This window comes from Pyrus communis, chromosome 11 (genome assembly GCF_041283825.1).
Source record: "Pyrus communis isolate YQ-2024b chromosome 11, ASM4128382v1, whole genome shotgun sequence".
Taxonomy (NCBI): domain Eukaryota; kingdom Viridiplantae; phylum Streptophyta; class Magnoliopsida; order Rosales; family Rosaceae; genus Pyrus; species Pyrus communis.
In genome coordinates, this window is record NC_142575.1 from 7,693,260 (window position 1) to 7,711,451 (window position 18,192).

The 18,192-nt window shown below is 39.4% G+C and overlaps 1 protein-coding gene and 1 pseudogene across 2 annotated transcripts; one reads left to right on the top strand and one right to left on the bottom strand.

The window, feature by feature from the left end:
- Positions 1–137: 137 nt before the first annotated feature.
- On the bottom strand, positions 138–896 carry LOC137741745 (putative histone H2B.1). The gene has a single exon (XM_068481467.2). The coding sequence runs from the start codon at positions 757–759 to the stop codon at positions 313–315; it is 447 nt and encodes a 148-aa protein (XP_068337568.1). The 5' UTR covers positions 760–896; the 3' UTR covers positions 138–312.
- Positions 897–4,325: 3,429 nt separating this feature from the next.
- Positions 4,326–17,229, top strand: LOC137743107 (disease resistance protein RPV1-like; annotated as a pseudogene). Its single transcript, XR_015953563.1, has 7 exons — positions 4,326–4,851; positions 6,136–7,200; positions 9,542–9,572; positions 9,690–10,022; positions 10,134–11,027; positions 11,173–11,281; positions 16,483–17,229. The product of XR_015953563.1 is annotated as a disease resistance protein RPV1-like (transcript).
- The last annotated feature ends 963 nt before the right edge of the window (positions 17,230–18,192 follow it).

The window sequence follows — 18,192 nt, forward strand, 5'->3', positions numbered from 1 at the left end:
TTTAATCTGAGTAATCAAATAGAAAACCAAGTAAAAAGCCTTCAAAACATAAAAAGTGAAGCAATAGAGGCAACGAGTAAGAACCCCCAATCAGTTCAGTTGGGCATTTCATCAAACACCTTATAAACCATTAAGGATTATATGAACCATAATACTTCATTTCCTACCAAGATAAAGATCGAGTTCCAAATCAACACAAAGTCACAAAAAATAGAAAGAAAAATGCACATTTACTAATTAAAACCCTAACCCTAGACCCATAGGGCTCGATTTCAAATACCAGACATTGAAATCCACAAACCCTAAGCCCTTTCAAGAGCTGGTGAACTTAGTCACGGCCTTTGTCCCTTCCGAAACGGCGTGCTTGGCGAGCTCGCCGGGAAGCACGAGCCTCACGGCGGTCTGGATCTCCCGAGAAGTGATGGTGGGCTTTTTGTTGTACCTGGCGAGCCTGGACGACTCCTGGGCTAGCTTCTCGAAGATGTCGTTGATGAAGCTGTTCATGATTCCCATGGCCTTGCTGGAGATTCCGATGTCAGGGTGGACCTGCTTCAGGACCTTGAAGATGTAGATCTTGTAGGTCTCCACGCTCTTCTTCGATCTCTTCTTCTTCTTGTCGCCGGCGGCGGCCCCGGCTTCCTTGGGGAGCTTCTTCCCGGCCTTGGGCTTCTTCTCGGCGGGGGCTTTCTCCGCCACGGCAGACTTCTTCTCCTCTGCTGGCTTCTTCTCCGCAGGCTTCTTCTCGGCTTTGGGCGCCATTGATAGAGTTGCGAGAAAAGTTTGGGGCTTTTTCGATTTGGATTGAGACTGAGAGTTGGATATTTTTGTGATGACCGAAGTATGAGGAGATTGTGTTTTTATAGATGGTGAGCGGTTGGATTCTATTGGCTGCTGGGATTTCACGAGGATCGCTGTCTTGGGGTGTCGTTTAAGCCGTGGCTTGGGTTTGGTAATCTTCGAAAATTGACGGTTGTGATGTGTTAAGCTGATTCAAGCGGATTGGTGCCGGATCGGTGAGTTTAAGTGGAATTGGACGGTGGATACTTGTTGCATGGAATTGGTAATGGATGGTTGAGATGATGGGTGGATCGATGACATCATCTGGGTGTAGTTTTTTAAGGAAAAGGATCATCGGTAGATTCTTTTTCTGTGGATCATAGGAATTCCGTGATCGTGACCGTTTATCGTACATCATGCGGTCAGAAATCATTTTAAAATTTGAAATTTAAAATTAAATATAAATAGCACCTAACGAAAACTGATTGCACAATGTACGATGAACGGTCACGATCGCAGAATCCTTAGGATCCCCAAGAAAGGGATCCGGCAAGGATCCTTTCCCCTTTTTTAATTTCCTTTTAGGGTGAACTGCAATTTAGTCCCTGAATTATCACTTGAGTGAAAATCCTAAACTATTTTTTTAGAAAAACCAATCTTTGAATTATAAAAATTTGTCAATTACATCCCTAATATTATATTTGAAGCTACTATATTCAATTTTCCGTCAATTTAAGTCACATTACTTGCATGTGATACACATTAGAGAGCAGATTAGTACTTTTTCAAAAAAGTTGCATATGGAGTTAACTTTGGAGGGTAAATTAAACGTTAGATTCACAACATATATGAAATGTTAAGGGTTTATAAGCGAGAAAATGATGGTATTAAAGTGTGTCAAATGACCTAGGTTGACGAAAATTTGGATAAAATAACTTTGAATATAATAGTAGAGATTAAATTAGCAATTGTTATGAATTTAAGGATTATTTTACCAAAAAAATAATTCAAAGACCTAATTTTTACTAAAATGATAATTCATGAACTATATCAGCACTTCACCCTTCTTTTTATGAAAAATATCAAAAGGCAAATTAAAATCCCAAATAGTAAATTTTGGGGACATCTGTTGAATTTTCAAAATGGACCACCTGAAGCATAAGACCCTTGCTGAAGTAGTTTATGTTAGGCTATGAGAGTGTTTTTGTTCTGTTTGAACTTTTTTGGATGAATTGTCTTCTAGTCAAGAGAGCAACTTACAAGAAACAGGTTCACTACCATTGTGGCGTCATTGTCCAATAATGCATTGATATGTGTTTTAGACTGGCATGTCATGTGGAAGTTAATCTGTTCCATGTAAGTCATTCTCCCCGGTTCGAGTTAGGTGAAGTGTTTGTCTGCCCCCTCTCAATAACCACTCTTACCAGCCACCCATTATTGCTATTAGAAAGAGAGGTCTACTTTAGAGATTTCTTAGAAATGAAGCTGGACTAATTTTTAATGTAAAGTCAGCTATGTTTGAAGTCAATTACTCTGCTAATTAGGTTGATACATGCCAACAATTTTATGGGAAGTAGGAAGCAAGGTGCTACCCTTAATTTCTACTTAAAGATTTAGAGACACCAGTCACCAGCAATTAAAAGTAATTGTAATTGTCTGTGATAATGGCTTTCTCTAGAGCTCCAGAAGCCTCGTCTTCCAATTCTTCTCCCTCTCATGTTGATATGATGTGTTCTTGAGTTTTTGTGGCGAAGATACTCGAAAGACTTTCACTGAATTTCTCTATACAACCTTTGTTGAGAAAGGCATTCCCACTTTCCTATATGAAGAACTTGAGAGAGGGGAAGATATTAAGCCAAATTTTAAAAAAGCCATCCAACAGTCGCAGAGTTCTGTCATCGTATTTTTAAAAAATACGTATCTTCTAGATGGTGCCTTGATGAGCTTGTCATGTAGGTTATATTTCAATAGGCGATTTCTAAAATGACTATATTTTCAAATATCTCGATAGTCACGGCACATTATTTTCAAGTTACGAAGTGAGGCATCCTGCTTGTGCGTGAAACCACTGATTCTTCTTTTCATGTGTCATTTTTTAACATCTATAAGCAGTGGTGGATACAAAACTTCCATGTGTCATTTATGTTGGCTGTGAGTACTATGTTTTTTTTTTTTTTTATATATATAATTATCGACATTCTATTAGGAAAGTGGCCACCCCCCCAGTTAGAGTTAAATAAAGTGTTTGCGTGCTTAAATTGCTGTGAAATAGAAGCAAAAGGGAGTTGGTTACCTTTGAAAATCAAAGCCAAGAAGAATCTGAAAGGGGAGATAGAAACCAATAACAGCGAAGGGGATATTTCTGTGAATGGTGTGCGCGGCAGGCAACTAACAGAAGAAGAAGAGAAAGGGATTGGTGATGTTGGACTGAAGCCCATCCGGGATTATTTTCTTGTCCAAAGGAAATCTTCTTCTAAGCTTTAGGCATAGCAATCTGGTTTTGCTAGTTTTCAGCCTGTTTCAACTTATTGGCTAGCTCTAGGCATTCAAATGCCTAACATAACCATGGCATGCCCATCTGCTTTTATACAGCAATTTCAACACTTAGTGCTGTCTTTGTATATTTAATAAGGTCGTTTTCAACAGCTCATATGGGATTGAAGGCTTCGAAAGCCTTTGTCTCGGGTTTCATCGATGCTATCTTTAAGGCCCCAATTCTGTTCTTTGACTCAACACTGTTGGCCGGATTTTGATACGAATAAGTAGTCAAAATGCTACTTATGAACTCTGCTAACTGAATTTCAATCACTTGTTATCACGGCCATTCGATATCTCCACTTTTACAGGCTTCATCTGATTTAACTATTTTGGATTTTGATGTACCTTACTTATCTTACTTCCCAAGGATTTTGATGTATTAGAGCAATACATCTTGAATTTCAGGGTGTTTATAGGTGTTTAACATGGAACAAGTTTCTGGATGTCTGCAGGGCTTATAGGGCTTTCCCTGTCATATACGTTAACGCTAACGGGAACACAGATTTTTATGACTCGGATAATACCAGCCACAATTATTGTCCATTCTTATTTACGTTTCACAGTAAAACCAGCTGATTCATTAAAACCAATTGATCATATGAATGAACCAACTATTTATAAACACATGCAAAATTCATTTTTTGCTCGATTTGATATTTATACTCTCAACAGTTGGACGTGTTTATATGTTTTCATTTCAGTTAAATAGATTCAAGGACACAATGGACATTTTAAAAAGACAGAAAAACTGGCCTCAAAAAAGAATAATAATAATAAATAAAATACAGCTGACCCATCAAGACAATACCAGCCACAATTATTTCTTTAACAAAGAGACGTCGTATCTTATTTGCTTGGCCAAGAATTCGTCGTGGCCTATTGCCTTTAGAAAGTCAACTCTATCTAAGATCAACTATGTTTGAAGTCAGCTATTCTGCTATTCGATCTGTTACATGCAAACAATTGTATAAGAAGTAGGAAACCAAGAGCTACCAGAAATGAAATAGTGATTGAAATTGTCTGTGATCATTGCTTCCTCTAGGGCTCGGGAAGCCTCGTCTTCCAATTCTTCTCCATCTCGATATCGTTATCATGTGTTCTTGAGTTTCAGTGGCGAAGACACTCGAAAGACTTTTACTGACAATCTCTACACAGCTTTTATTGACAAAGGTTTTCCACATTTCGAGATGAAGAAGAACTTGAGAGAGGAGAAGATATTAAGCCAAATTTTGAAATAGCAATCCGACAGTCACGAAGTTCTGTCATCATATTTTCCAGAAGCTACGCATTTTCCAGATGGTGCCTTGACGAGCTTGTCATGATACTTAAACGCAAGAGGATCTCAAACCATGTAGTTTTACCAGTCTTCTACGCTGTTGATCCTTCAGATGTGAGGAAGCAGACAGGAAGCGTGGAAGAAGCATTTGCCAAACACGAAAAACATGGTCAACCATCCAACAAGATAAACCAATGGAAAAAAGCACTTGCAGAAGTTGCAGATCTAGCAGGGATGGTCCGAGCAAATCAAGCTGACGGGTAACATTTTTCTAACTAGCCATGTTCTATAGTGATGTTTAACGTTTGATTAATTACTTAGTCGGCTTATGCTGTGAATTCAGTATGTCAATTTATGATTGCTCCAACAGATGTACATCTCACTTCTATGAAAAGGATTATTAGATATCTTCAAGGCACTGCAGAATGTGGAATTACATATTTAGCTGATACTGATATTCATTTAACAGCATTCTCTGATGCTGATTGGGCGGCCGATTTGAACACAAGACGATCTGTGACTGGATATGTAGTCTATCTTGGGGGAAATCCAATCTCTTGGCAATCAAAGAAACAATCCTCAGTCTCTCGAAGTTCTTCAAAGGCAGAATACAAGGCTCTTGCACATACTGCAGCAGATGTGGCATGGCTTCGGTTGCTTTTGAAAGATTTGGGGGTTGCATTACCTATTCAACCAACAATATTCTGTGACAATATGTCAGCAATAGCACTTAGTGCTAATCCAGTATATCATTCAAGAATTAAACACCTTGATATGGATTATCATTTTGTCCGAGAAAGGGTGCATAATGGTGATCTGTTGGTTGACTATCTACCTACCGATGACTAGACAGGCGATGTTCTTACTAAAGGCCTCCACAGTCCAACGTTCACTCAACATTGTTTCAATCTCAAACTCGGTTACCCTGGTTGAGATTGATGGGGGAAGTTGACTGATATTGACTCAAGGAAATGCCACATAATCTGCCATGTCATCAATATTACTGTTGAAAGTTTGTTAGGATGGTTATTAGTAGCTTACAGAGTAAGAAAGGTTGTTAGGCTACTAGAGAGGTATAAAAGGCTCATTGTGGCTTAATGTTTGTATTCAGAAATCATTCTATCAATACAACATCTTTCATCTTCTTTCTAATTTCTCTCTAATCTTTCAATACTCTCTGCACTGCTTTCTTCTTCTTCTCTCTGCAACTCTAGTTACTTTTGTTAAGAGGTTAGTCCTAATTCATGTCTTAGCAAGCCTTTTCTGATAATTTAAATATTTTGCTATCAAAAGCTCATAAACTATGTGCAGTAAAGTATTTTCACATATACTAATCAATATCAGCTAAATTCCCTTTGAATATGTACTATTTTTGGTTTCCTGTGTTGTCGATATACTTATCTGGTTGTAAGCATTCATTCATTGTTTGAACATTTTATAACATTGGCCTATTATTTGCATTCAACCTTGTAATTTAATTTTTTGAAACATGTGTGACATGTCAAGTAATTTGATTTATTTTTTGTTTTAATTCTAATGTTTAGGTACGAGTCAAAGTTTATCAAGAAAATTGTTAAAGTGATTGATGATAAACTAAGCCGCATGCGCACACCATTTACTGTTGCACCCTACCTGATTGGAATTGATTCACGAGTTCAAAATATTAATTCATGGTTAAACGATGGATCAACCGATGTTGGCATAGTTTTAGTTAACGGGATTGGGGGAATTGGAAAGACAACCATTGCAAAGTTTGTTTATAATTTAAACCATAGAAGATTTGAAGGAAGCTGTTTCCTTGAAGATGTCAGGGAAACTTCAAAGAAACCGAATGGTTTAGTGCAACTACAAAGTCAATTTCTTCATCCTATTTTGAGTGGAAGAAAAGTGAAAGTACATAGTGTTAGCGAAGGAATAAACAAGTTTAGAGATGCCATAATCTGTAAAAGAGTTCTCCTTGTTCTCGATGATGTGGATGATATGGACCAAATTAGAGCAATATTTGGGAGACGAGATTGGTTTATTCCAGGAAGTAAAATAATCATAACAACTAGGTATGCACAATTGCTAAGGGAACGTGAATTATCCATCTACAACATTCATAACGTGTCTGAATGTCGATGAATCACTGGAACTCTTTAGTTTGCATGCTTTTGGACAAGATCAACCAATAGAAGGTTACATGAAACTTTCGAAAAGGATAGCAGACCGAAGTGGAGGACTTCCATTAGCTCTTCAGACTTTGGGTTCTTATCTATCAGGACGAGCTATGGATGTATGGGAAAGTACACTGAAGAAATTAATAGATGTGGAGTCTTTGAAAAGCTCAGAATAAGTTACGATGATTTACAAGATAACCACGACCAAAGTTTGTTCCTACATATGGCATGTTTCTTTGTCGGAAAGGAAAAGGATTATATTGTTAGAATACTAGATGGATGTGATTTCTTCACAATTGTTGGCATTGAATATCTTGTGGATAGATGTTTGGTAACAATTGGTGAAGATAAAGTGGTGAAGATGCATCAAATGATCTGTTCAATGGGCAGAGAAATTGTTCGCCTAGAATCAAAGGATCCTGAGAAATGCAGTCGATTATGGTGGGATAAGGATTCTATTACACCCGCCCCTGCTTATCAATGTAATTCTGTATTTCTCCCTAAAAATTTATAGAATTATCACTTTAATCCTTAATTTTTCACCCAATCAGGATCGGGAAAAGAGATTTGTTCCTATCCCTAAGCTGCCACGTGGCAGTACCCCAACACACCTCTCTTTTCTCTTTCTGTCCCCTACCCGCCGTGACCCCTTCTCTTTCTTTCTCTTTCTCTTTCTCTTTCTTCTCTCTTTTTCTGCACACCCTTTCTTCCCTTTCTCGAAACTCTCTCGTCTCTCTCCTTCTCCTACACCGTGACCATACACACGCACCTATAGCTACACCTGCTCAGGGAGATCATCATCATCATCGCCATCAAACCTCATCTTTCTCTCCCTTGTTCTCGTCGCCGTGAGGAAGTAAGAACCAAGAACTCTCCGGCGAGTTTCCTTTGTTTTTTCCTGTTTGGTAAGCTTTGATTTTTCCCTTTATCCGTGTTAGTTGTTGCCTGAATGTGTTTTACTGAGTTTGAGCTCGTTATTTCCAAGTTTTTAGAGTTAGATCGGCACGGGTGAAGGCATACCCATCTCTGACGAGTTTCGTGGTTGTTGAGGAGTTTTCCGACCACCACAAGCTGTTTTACGACGAACCAAAGGTATAAAAATACTCCTCTTGTCTAGTGCTTCATTTTGATACCTAGATCGGGGTCTAGAGTGCATGTTTACAGTTGGCCGGAGCTATAGAAGCTCCGACGTTCTTCTCCGGTTCGCACCAAGCCCTTCAGGCCGTTTCTCCACCCACGGGCCTTAGGCCTGTGTTGGTTTCAGCCTAAAACCCTAACCCTTTTCCTTTTTATTTTTATTTAATTTCTTTTAAGACCCAAAAGCCTTAGGGCCGTGTTAGCAAACCCAAAACCCTTTCTATTTGGGTCTTTGGGCCCGTGTTGTTTAAGCCCTAAACCAGCCCACCTAAAATCTAAACCCATTTTCCTAACCCAAACCCTAGGGCCCAAACCCGGATCCAATACTCAAACCCTAATCCGGGTGACCCGAGTTGACTGACGGGTTGACCCATGACCTGTTGACCCAGTCAACGGTCAACGTTGACTTTTAACTTTGACCACCGTTGACTTTGACCTCGGGGTTGACTTTTTGGGTTTTCGTGCGGGACCCTTTCTAGGCTAATTTCGACGGCTTGAACCCATTTCTGATGTCCGTTTTCCTAAATTCAATTGTTTAAGTAGAGTTTGACTGAAGGTACCATTTGTGTGAATAGGTACAATTCATAGCAGTGATTCCGTTATTCCTGTTTGGTACGGCTTGCACCAACGGTGTACGGTGAGTGGACCCCTTCTAAAAATGCATATTTTAATGGTAGAAATGCATACATAGAAAAGCATGATTTCACAATTATGTTTTATGAAACGCTTTGAGATAATATGCTTACTGATGCTATTTTGAATTGTTACTATTTTTCCTATAACCCATGTTCTTATAGAATATCCGATGGATGACGATATGATATTTAGAACATGTTTAGAACACTTCTTTATAGTATAAATGATGGATGACTTTATACTATGAAGTTGTTTTTCAATGTATGTATGTTCATTGGTTTTGTACTTACATAGTGGTCCTTTTTGCTACGGGACGTAGGGATAGATCCGGTCCGTCCCGGGCGACGGTTTGGTGTTGGCATAGGGCCTGAAGTGTGTTTCCTCTGGCTATTTAGCACAGGGACGGGGAGCCAACATGGGGCCTGTAGTGTGTGTTCCTCTGACTATCTGCTCAGAGACGGGGAGCCGGCATGGGGCCTAAAGAGTTATCGGACATTCACTAGTGATTATTATTTATACAAATTATGATTTGAGACATTACATGGCATGCTAGATTTCGGAAAACCTATGTTTATCATAATATATGTGTTTTCATAAAACCTGGGGGTTAGTACGTTGATAACTGTTTACTATATTTATATATCAACTTGGTCAACTCATGTTTGTTTTGCGCTCCCTTCAGGACCTATGAACGAGGAATACGATCTGAGCTACGGGGCATTCCCATACCAGTGATATTGTGCTATATTCTCTCTGCTTCGACATCTATTGTAATAGCACTTCTCTATCTTAGTTTCTGTTTGTATTCTGTAATAGACTTATACTCTGGAAGTGTTATGTATTTTCCTAATTTTCAATACTTAGTAGTTGAACTTTTATTTTGTGTAATTAGCCCCTATTGCATGCTTTAGTTTTTTTCTCAGCTTTTGTTCAAATTAAATGGCTTTCGTCACCCTTCGGGTGTCGGCCAACACGTGACCATCTCGATGTCCCCAGGACCTCGGGGTCAAGATGTGTCAGATTCTTTTGATGTACTGAAATCAAAAAGTGTAAGAACTATTCTCCTCTTATATATGTGTGTGTGTGTATATGACTCTTTTTGGGAATGCATACATCCTTGTTTTACTTATCAAACTGTATCTTTTTTTTTACTTTCTGTCTTTTAGGGTACAGATTCCATTGAAGGTCTTAAGTTGAACATGCATGTGCTCTCGGCAAGCACTCTTTCAGGAAATTCAAATGAGATAGTCTTGCACACTAATGCATTTGCAAGGATGAACAAATTAAGACTACTCTAGCTTAGTCATGTACAGTTCAAGGGATCGTATAATGAACTCCCGAAAGAGTTAAGATGGTTGAGTTGGCTTGGATTTCCTTTGAAATATATAGCCAGTGATTTTCCTTTGGAGTTCTTGGTTTATCTTGAAATGCATCAGAGTAACTTGACGCAAGTCTTCAACCGGAAAACAGACTTGAGACAAGTCTTGAAGGGAAGAAAGGTATGCTACTCCAGGCTTATGCATTCTTTTGTGAAAAGGTGTTTTATGATTAATTGGATTTTTCTAAGAATTAAACTTTAGACACTTTTCGTTTTTTTCTTTTTTCCACAGCACCTTCCCTCATTGAAGACCCTTGACCTAAGTCATTCCCATAGCCTAACTGAAATTGGTAACTTCTCGCTGGTTCCAAATTTGGAAAGACTTATTCTTGAAGATTGTCCGAGCTTGGTTGATATCCATGATTCGATTGGAAAGCTAAATAGACTGGTTTACTTGAATTTGAAAGATTGCATAAAGATTATGAAGCTTCCAAGGAATGTTTTTGCACTGAAATTACTTGATACACTTATTGTTTCTGGTTGCTTAAATCTGGATCCATTTCCAGCGTAGTTGAAGATGATGGAATCTCTAAAAGTGCTAGATGTGGCTGATATTTCAATAACTACCACTGGGGAGGTCAAATCACGCCTAAGGAGAAATCCAGAAACTTTTTGGGCTTCTTTACCACGTTGTTTAGTACATTTAAAGCTCACAAGTTGCAATCTTTCTGATGATTCTTTTCCCAAAGATTTTAGTAACCTATTCTTTTTGGAGTTACTAGACCTAAGCAACAATCTAATTTCTGGTCTACCAGATTGCGTCCAAGGTCTTACAGGTCTTGATCAACTCATCTTTTCCAATTGCAAGATGCTCAAAGAACTTGCAGAGCTACCAAGGGTAACATACTTGGGTGTGTTTGATTGCACATTACTTGAGAAAGTAATATTTCAATCGAGTTCCTGCATACCGTTTGAATTCCTATGCTTTTATAACCCTAACCTAGTTGAAATTGAATACACGTACAAGTTTGAACCCATTGAAAGATTTGATATGGAACTCATCCACCTTTTGGGTTTGTATAACTTGGATCCCACGGCAACCATCCAAATGATCTTCCCATGTAGGAGTGCATGTCTGCCTAGGATTTTGAGGCTGGAGGATTGGATAAGGATGTATCCCATTCAGGTGCCTCTCTCTCTGTCTTTCTATCTCTCTCTCTCTCTCTCTCTCTCTCTCTCTAACAAACAAACACACACACACACAAACAAACATCACATGGAAGATAAGACTTGACTAGGATTCTGATTTGTATGACATGTTGTATGCATAGGGACTATATGAATATGGGATATTTAGCACGTTTCTTCTTGGGAATGTGGTGCCAGGCCAGTTCAGCCATAGAAGTTGAGGCTTTTCAGTATCTTTTACCGTGCCTTCTTGTTGCTTTTCAAAGATTGATTTGTATATTTCTTATGTTGTTACAAGAGAGTGAGAACACTCTTATAGAGAAACACAACACGGGGATGCCCGGGATAAACAAAACATCAACCCTAAGAACCTGCCCTAGTTCCGAGAGAAGCAAAAGAAGAATAAAATAAGGAAAGAAGGTAAGGGACAAGACAAGGTATGGAAGACACAAGAGTAGGGTTAAGACCATCACTTTAGCCCATAACTTAGCTAAAGTGAGGATGCCAACCCGCCAACCCATACTTGAGATGCTTACACAATACATTGGAAAGCAAAATATCCACTCCATGAATTAAGGAGTTGACAACATGTCACTAAGAGATCAAACTCAGCCATGCATGAATCCATGAATCCGTGCCCTAAAGTACAAGTGACAAATTCCAATACTCCCCCTCAAGCTGGATCCAGAAGATTGATGGATCCAAGCTTGGACAGGAGGCGCTGAAACTGATGAGAAGGCAAGGGCTTTGTGAGAACATCAGCCAGTTGATCAGAGCTTTTGGTGTAGTGTGTCCGAATTACTTGATCTTGCACTTGCTCCCGAATGTAATGACAATCAACTTCAATGTGCTTCGTTCGTTCGTGAAACACTGGATTGGAAGCTATATGCATAGCAGCTTGGTTGTCACAGAATAGAGACATAGGAAGAGTTGCAGAAAACCCTAAGTCGCTTAGAAGACCCTTAAGCCAGATTAATTCACAAGCTGTTGAGGCCATTGCACGATACTCAGCTTCGGCACTTGATCTGGCAATGACAGTTTGCTTTTTACTCTTCCAGGTGACCAGGTTTCCACCAACAAAGGTGCAATAACCACTAGTAGATTTGCGATCAATAGCATTGCCTGCCCAATCTGCGTCACAGTACCCCATGATATGAGTGGGATCATTCTTTGTCATGAGAATGCCACGTCCCACAGATCCTTTCAAGTAACGTAAGATCCTCTTTACAAGATTCAAATGATCAACTGAAGGATTGTGCATGAATTGGCTGACAATGCTCACTACATATGAGATATCGGGTCTGGTGATAGTTAGGTAGATTAGCTTACCAACAAGCCTCTGGTATGAACTGATATTGGAGAGGGGAGTTCCGCCCATTGTAAGTTTGAGCTTGTTGTCGAGAGGGGTGGTGGCAGGCTTTGACTCACTCATGTTAACATCATTGAGAAGATCCATGACATATTTTCGTTGATTGAGAAATAGACCCTTGTGAGAGGATGCCATTTCAATCCCAAGAAAATATTTTAACACCCCAAGATCTTTGATTGCAAACTTTTGTTGTAATGACTGTTTGAGTTTGAAGATCTCAGAAGCATTGTCACCAGTAATTATTAAGTCGTCCACATAAATCAGCACAACTAACTTTCCACCAGCTCCAGTACGTACGAACAATGATGAATCTGCTCCACTTCTTTTGAAACCAGCACTGTGAAGAACTGAGCTTAGTTTAGCATACCAAGCATGAGGGGATTGCTTCAGTCCATAAATGGACTTATGCAACTTACACACCAGATCAGGGACCTGACTTTGAGGATGGCCAGGGGGCAATCGCATGTAAACTTCTTCTTCGAGATCACCGTGAAGAAAGGCGTTTTTCACGTCCATTTGATACATAGTCCAACCGTTATTGACAGCAACAGACAACAACACCCTTACTGAGTTCATTTTTGCAACTGGCGCGAATGTTTCTTTATAGTCCACTTCAAATGTTTGAGTGAACCCTCGAGCCACTAACCTGGCTTTATGCCTCTCGATTGAGCCATCTGCATGAAATTTTATCTTATAGATCCACTTACATCCCACTGCCTTTTTTCCTTTTGGAAGTTTGGTGATGCTCCAGGTGTTGTGCTGGTCTAGAGCATTGAGTTCATCTCTAATTGCTTTCTGCCACACTGCCTGATGGTTAGCCTCATGGAAACTTTGAGGCTCCCTGTAACTGGAGATGTTGTTAAGAAAGGCTGCATGCGAGGGGGTCACTTTTTGATATGATACATAACTTGATATTGGATGCTTTGGTTTGTATATATCAAAATCGTGAAACCGGTTGGGAGGCTGCCTATCCCGCCGGGGATTGCGTCGGGGTGCTGGAAGAGAAGGCTCACTCTCGTGCAACCCTTCTGCAACATTTGGAGGGTTGTCTTGGTTTTCACTGCCTTCATCTTGTATGAACTCATCTGGTTGAGGGTCTTGAAGATCAGTGTCTGTGTTGTCATGACTGAGATTGAGCTCTTCGTGATGTAAATCCTCAGATCCAATTCTTGGTAATGGAAACAGGTCCAGGGTGTCATCCCCTTGGTCTATGTTTTCACTTGGTTTAAAAAAGGAATTAGTTTCATGGAATCTAACATCTTTGGACACAATCACTTTCCTTAGTTGGGGATTATAGCACTTATATCCCTTTTGAGTAGATGAATAACCAAGAAAGAGACATTTAGCAGCTCTGGGATCCAATTTGTCTCGGTGTTGAGACTGAACATGCACAAAACAGATGCAACCAAACACTTTAAGATGTGAGACATCAATTTTTCTTCCTTTCAAGACCTCTAGGGGGGGACTTGTGTTCCAAGACTCGACTAGGTAACCTATTGATGATGTATGCAGCTGTCATAACACCTTGTGACCAAAACCTCTTAGATACATGCATTTGCAGCATCAGTGCTCTTGTTTTCTCAAGAAGATCTCGGTTTTTACGTTCGGCTACCCCATTTTGTTGAGGGGTTCCAACGCAACTCGTTTGATGCATGATGCCATGAGCACTTAAATAATGTTTCATGATATGGGACATGTATTCGGTGCCATTGTCAGATCGCAAGGTTTGTATTTGAGATAAAAAGTGGTTGTGTTACAAGGTTATGAAAATCTTTAAATACTTCTATAACCTCACTCTTAGACTTTAGTAAGTACAACCAAGTAACCCGAGAGAAGTCATCCACAAAAATCACAAAAAACTTGTAACCATCAAACGATTCACTAGTTGGTCCCCATACATCGGAATGAACAAGTTCAAAACACTTACTTGTTCTAGAAAGAGAAGATTTAGAGGGTAATCTAGTGTCTTTAGACAAGTGACAGGTTTCACAACTCATATCATCCTTTCCTAAATTTGGAAACAAAGTTGACAAAATGGGAGAGGAAGGATGTGCTAAACGTTGATGCCACAACCAAGCATCATGAGTGGATTCGAACTTGGTTTGAAGACCTCTGGGATTGCTTTTTGACAGGTAATAGAGACCGTCTAAGTAAAACCCTTCACCAATCGTCCTTTTTGTGACACAGTCCTGAAAAATCACATTGTGAGGAGAAAAAATGGCTAAATAATTCAAGGTATTTGTGATCCTTCCCACAGATAGAAGTTTAAATGGAAAGGAAGGGACATACAAAGCTACAGACTCGAGTTCATCTGACATCAACCTAATTTTTTCTTTTCCTAAAACCTTTACTTGGTTTCCATCTGCTATTGAGACTTGAGATGGTTTTGTCAATCTTTCAAATTTTTGAGAATTAGACACAAGGTTGGTCATATGATCTGTGGCACCCGAATCTATAACCCAAAAATCATGCAACATATTTAACTTTAGTGCAGTTTTAAAGGCTTTCATAATACCTGGCATGTCTTCTTGGGGCACAGGATTTGTGTCTGTCAAAAAACCTGTGAACTTGCCAAGCATTGCTGTTGATGTTCCTTCTTCCATGCCCTTGGTACTGTCTCTTTGATCACCTCATTTCTTGCCTTGTAGAAATGACAGGAACTCATTCATGAGTTCTGTCGGGTTGGCTGTGAAATTCTTGAATGCATCTGTCTTATTGGAGAAGGAGGTGGATGCAAAATTAGCTCGATGTGGGGTACGATTCACCCTTGGTACATTCTTCATGAAGTCTGGCTTTAATTCTGGATGTAAAATCCAGCATGTGTCCCTAACATGACCTGTGTTATTGCAGTGTTGACACTTTAGGTGAGGGTGCTTTCCTTTGTACCTTCTTTCGTTAGTTACATATGCCCTAGACTCCGGGACATTTGGCATAGTACTTATGTTCATGACTTTCCTCCTTACTTCCTCACGTTGAATCGTTGCACACACGCTTGGAAAGGAAGGTAGTTATGTGTTCATGAGTATGTGACATCGAAGATCTTCATATGTTGAGTCAAGACTGGACAAGAGTTGGAAGATCTTGTCTTCTTCTGCCCTCTTTCGTAGCAACGCTGCATCTGTCGTATGAGGTTGATAAGTTTCCAACTCGTTCCACATGGTCTTCATACTTCCCAAGAGTTGCACGAATGGCTTCCCATCTTGTTGTAAATCGGAGATGTCTTTTTTCAATTGGAAGACTCGAGCAGCATTATTTTGGCTGCCATACATCTCTCCCTGACTGCTTCCCATAGTTGATAAGAAGATTCTGAGTAGCTGAAAATTTCAGCTAATTTTCTCTCCATGGAATTTAAGAGCCATGACATCACAAGTTGATCTTTGCTCAGCCAAGATTCATAGTTTGACGAGGAAGCATCAGGAACTTTGATGCTTCCATTTATGAACCCTAACTTGGACCTACCACCCAGCACCAATGACACTGCTCTCGACCATGGCAAGTAATTAAACTCATTCAATACGACTGAGCTTAACCTTTGATTTGGGTTGACATCCACTTCATGCATATTTACGGAGGAAACTTCCGGGGAGCTATCCGCCGTTGAAGCTGCCGGATTTTCTTGCGACATTTTTGAGATTGAAGAATTTTGGAAAGCAGTATAGCAGGAGCAGGTTAAAGTTCCTGCTCTGATACCATGTTGCTTTTCAAAGATTGATTTGTATATTTCTTATGTTGTTACAAGAGAGTGAGAACACTCTTATAGAGAAACACAACACGGGGATGCCCGGGAGAAACAAAACATCAACCCTAAGAACCTGCCCTAGTTCCGAGAGAAGCAAAAGAAGAATAAAATAAGGAAAGAAGGTAAGGGACAAGACAAGGTATGGAAGACACAAGAGTAGGGTTAAGACCATCACTTTAGCCCATAACTTAGCTAAAGTGAGGATGCCAACCCATACTTGAGATCCTTACACAATACATTGGAAAGCAAAATATCCACTCCATGAATTAAGGAGTTGACAACATGTCACTAAGAGATCAAACTCAGCCATGCATGAATCCATGAATCCGTGCCCTAAAGTACAAGTGACAACTTCCAATACTTCTACTTCTAATCAACGGGTTCGCGGCTTGAATATCTTCTGTTTATACACGTTTTGATGGTGGTTTTTTGTCCTGGTTATCATTGTGATATAATTAGTCCAATAATCACTAAAGTTAGCAACAAAAGCACTGGTGTGAAGTTTATCTATGACCCATCATGCTTCGGCGATCCAGGTCATTCGAAGACATGATATTCTTAAGCCATTGGAATTTGAAGAATAAATTGAAGGGTGGTGACGAATTGAAAGTTTCCATATTTATGAGAGCATGGTTTGAATGAAAGGAGTGTGGTATCCAGCTTGTGTATGAGAAAGAAAAGAAGATGATTACCCAACAAGACACGACAACTCCTTCTTTTGCATCTGTCAGTTTTGAGCGTTTGGAATACGAGTTGATGCCAAGAACATACTTTCTCTCTCATGGACCAGTAACAAGGAGAATATTGAGGTTTAGGATGTGGAGGAATTCGGTTTTGTTCAATGATATATTTATGGATTCTGATCAAGAAGCAGGTGTGTCTCACATTTATACTTTTACTTATACTCTTGTTTTTCTCTAAAATCGATCACCATTCTTATCCAAAATTTTGGCATGGATTTGCATGGTTAACAGACAGCAGTACTGCAACAAGGCGAGCTGAGGCTTGCAACCACACAGCAGCATCCCCCGCACCTGAAACGCGTCATATTTGAAAATAGATATGTACATAATCGCTTGTTTGGATCAGTGAGATCATATCGCTTGTTTGGATCAGTGAGATCATGGTCAATAAGCCCTCTATGAATTGTCTGTGTAGTTGGTTCAGTTATCTTTGAATTCTGTTTCAAAGTATATCTGAGATGAGAGATATGCTTTACTCTTTATGCTGCACAGAACAGTTTCATATTTTTGTCTATTTCTGTTACAAATTTCCGAATGCAATTGTGGTTTAAATCACTCAATTTCTTGTTGGAAATTGCTGATCATATTCATCTCATTGATAAAGATTTAGCTTCGACATTTAACAAAAATTGGTCTTCGATCCTGTTTTACAATTTTGAGACTGGTTACAGTAGCGTGCTTCTCTTATAAAATCAATATTGGAAAATATTATTTGGTAGTTTGGTATAGTTGTTTGACAAACTTTATAGGTCTACCATGGCCCAACATCAACATCGTTGATATTATTCCCACTTTACCACTTATTGTTAGGTGTGCAGTTTTATCATAAAATGTCTCAATAAATGGTAGAGATAGATTTTCTCATATATTAATTGTATATTATTTTTTCATATGCCTGAAGGAGGATTCTATTCTCTGGAAAGGGATCCTCTCCAGATCCCTTCCATCAAATTCTCCCCATCAACTAATCCGAGCCCTTGAAATTGATCAAACAGCTACAAACAGGGGTCCACTTTAAAAGTTATAATAACTTTAACCGTTAGATCAAATTTCAAAGGTCTGGATTGTTTGATAGAGAGAATTTGGTGGAAGGGATCAGGAGATGATCCCTTTCCCTATTCTCCAAAATTGTTTCTATAAAAGAAGGAAAGACCATGAGACAGAAAGAAGGGATACCTCGACCTCGAGGATGTAATGTTGTCGTCTTCCTCACTCGCAACTTTTTGTACAAGCTATGGGGAGCTTACCGTCTATTGGAGGAGGCTCTTGCTTGGTTGTATCCCTTGCTTAATTGTTTAATGAAATATGCATT

What these genes read in the sequence shown, in the direction of transcription:
- LOC137741745 (XM_068481467.2), bottom strand. Translation starts at nt 759, where the DNA reads ATGGCGCCCAAAGCCGAGAAGAAGCCTGCGGAGAAGAAGCCAGCAGAG.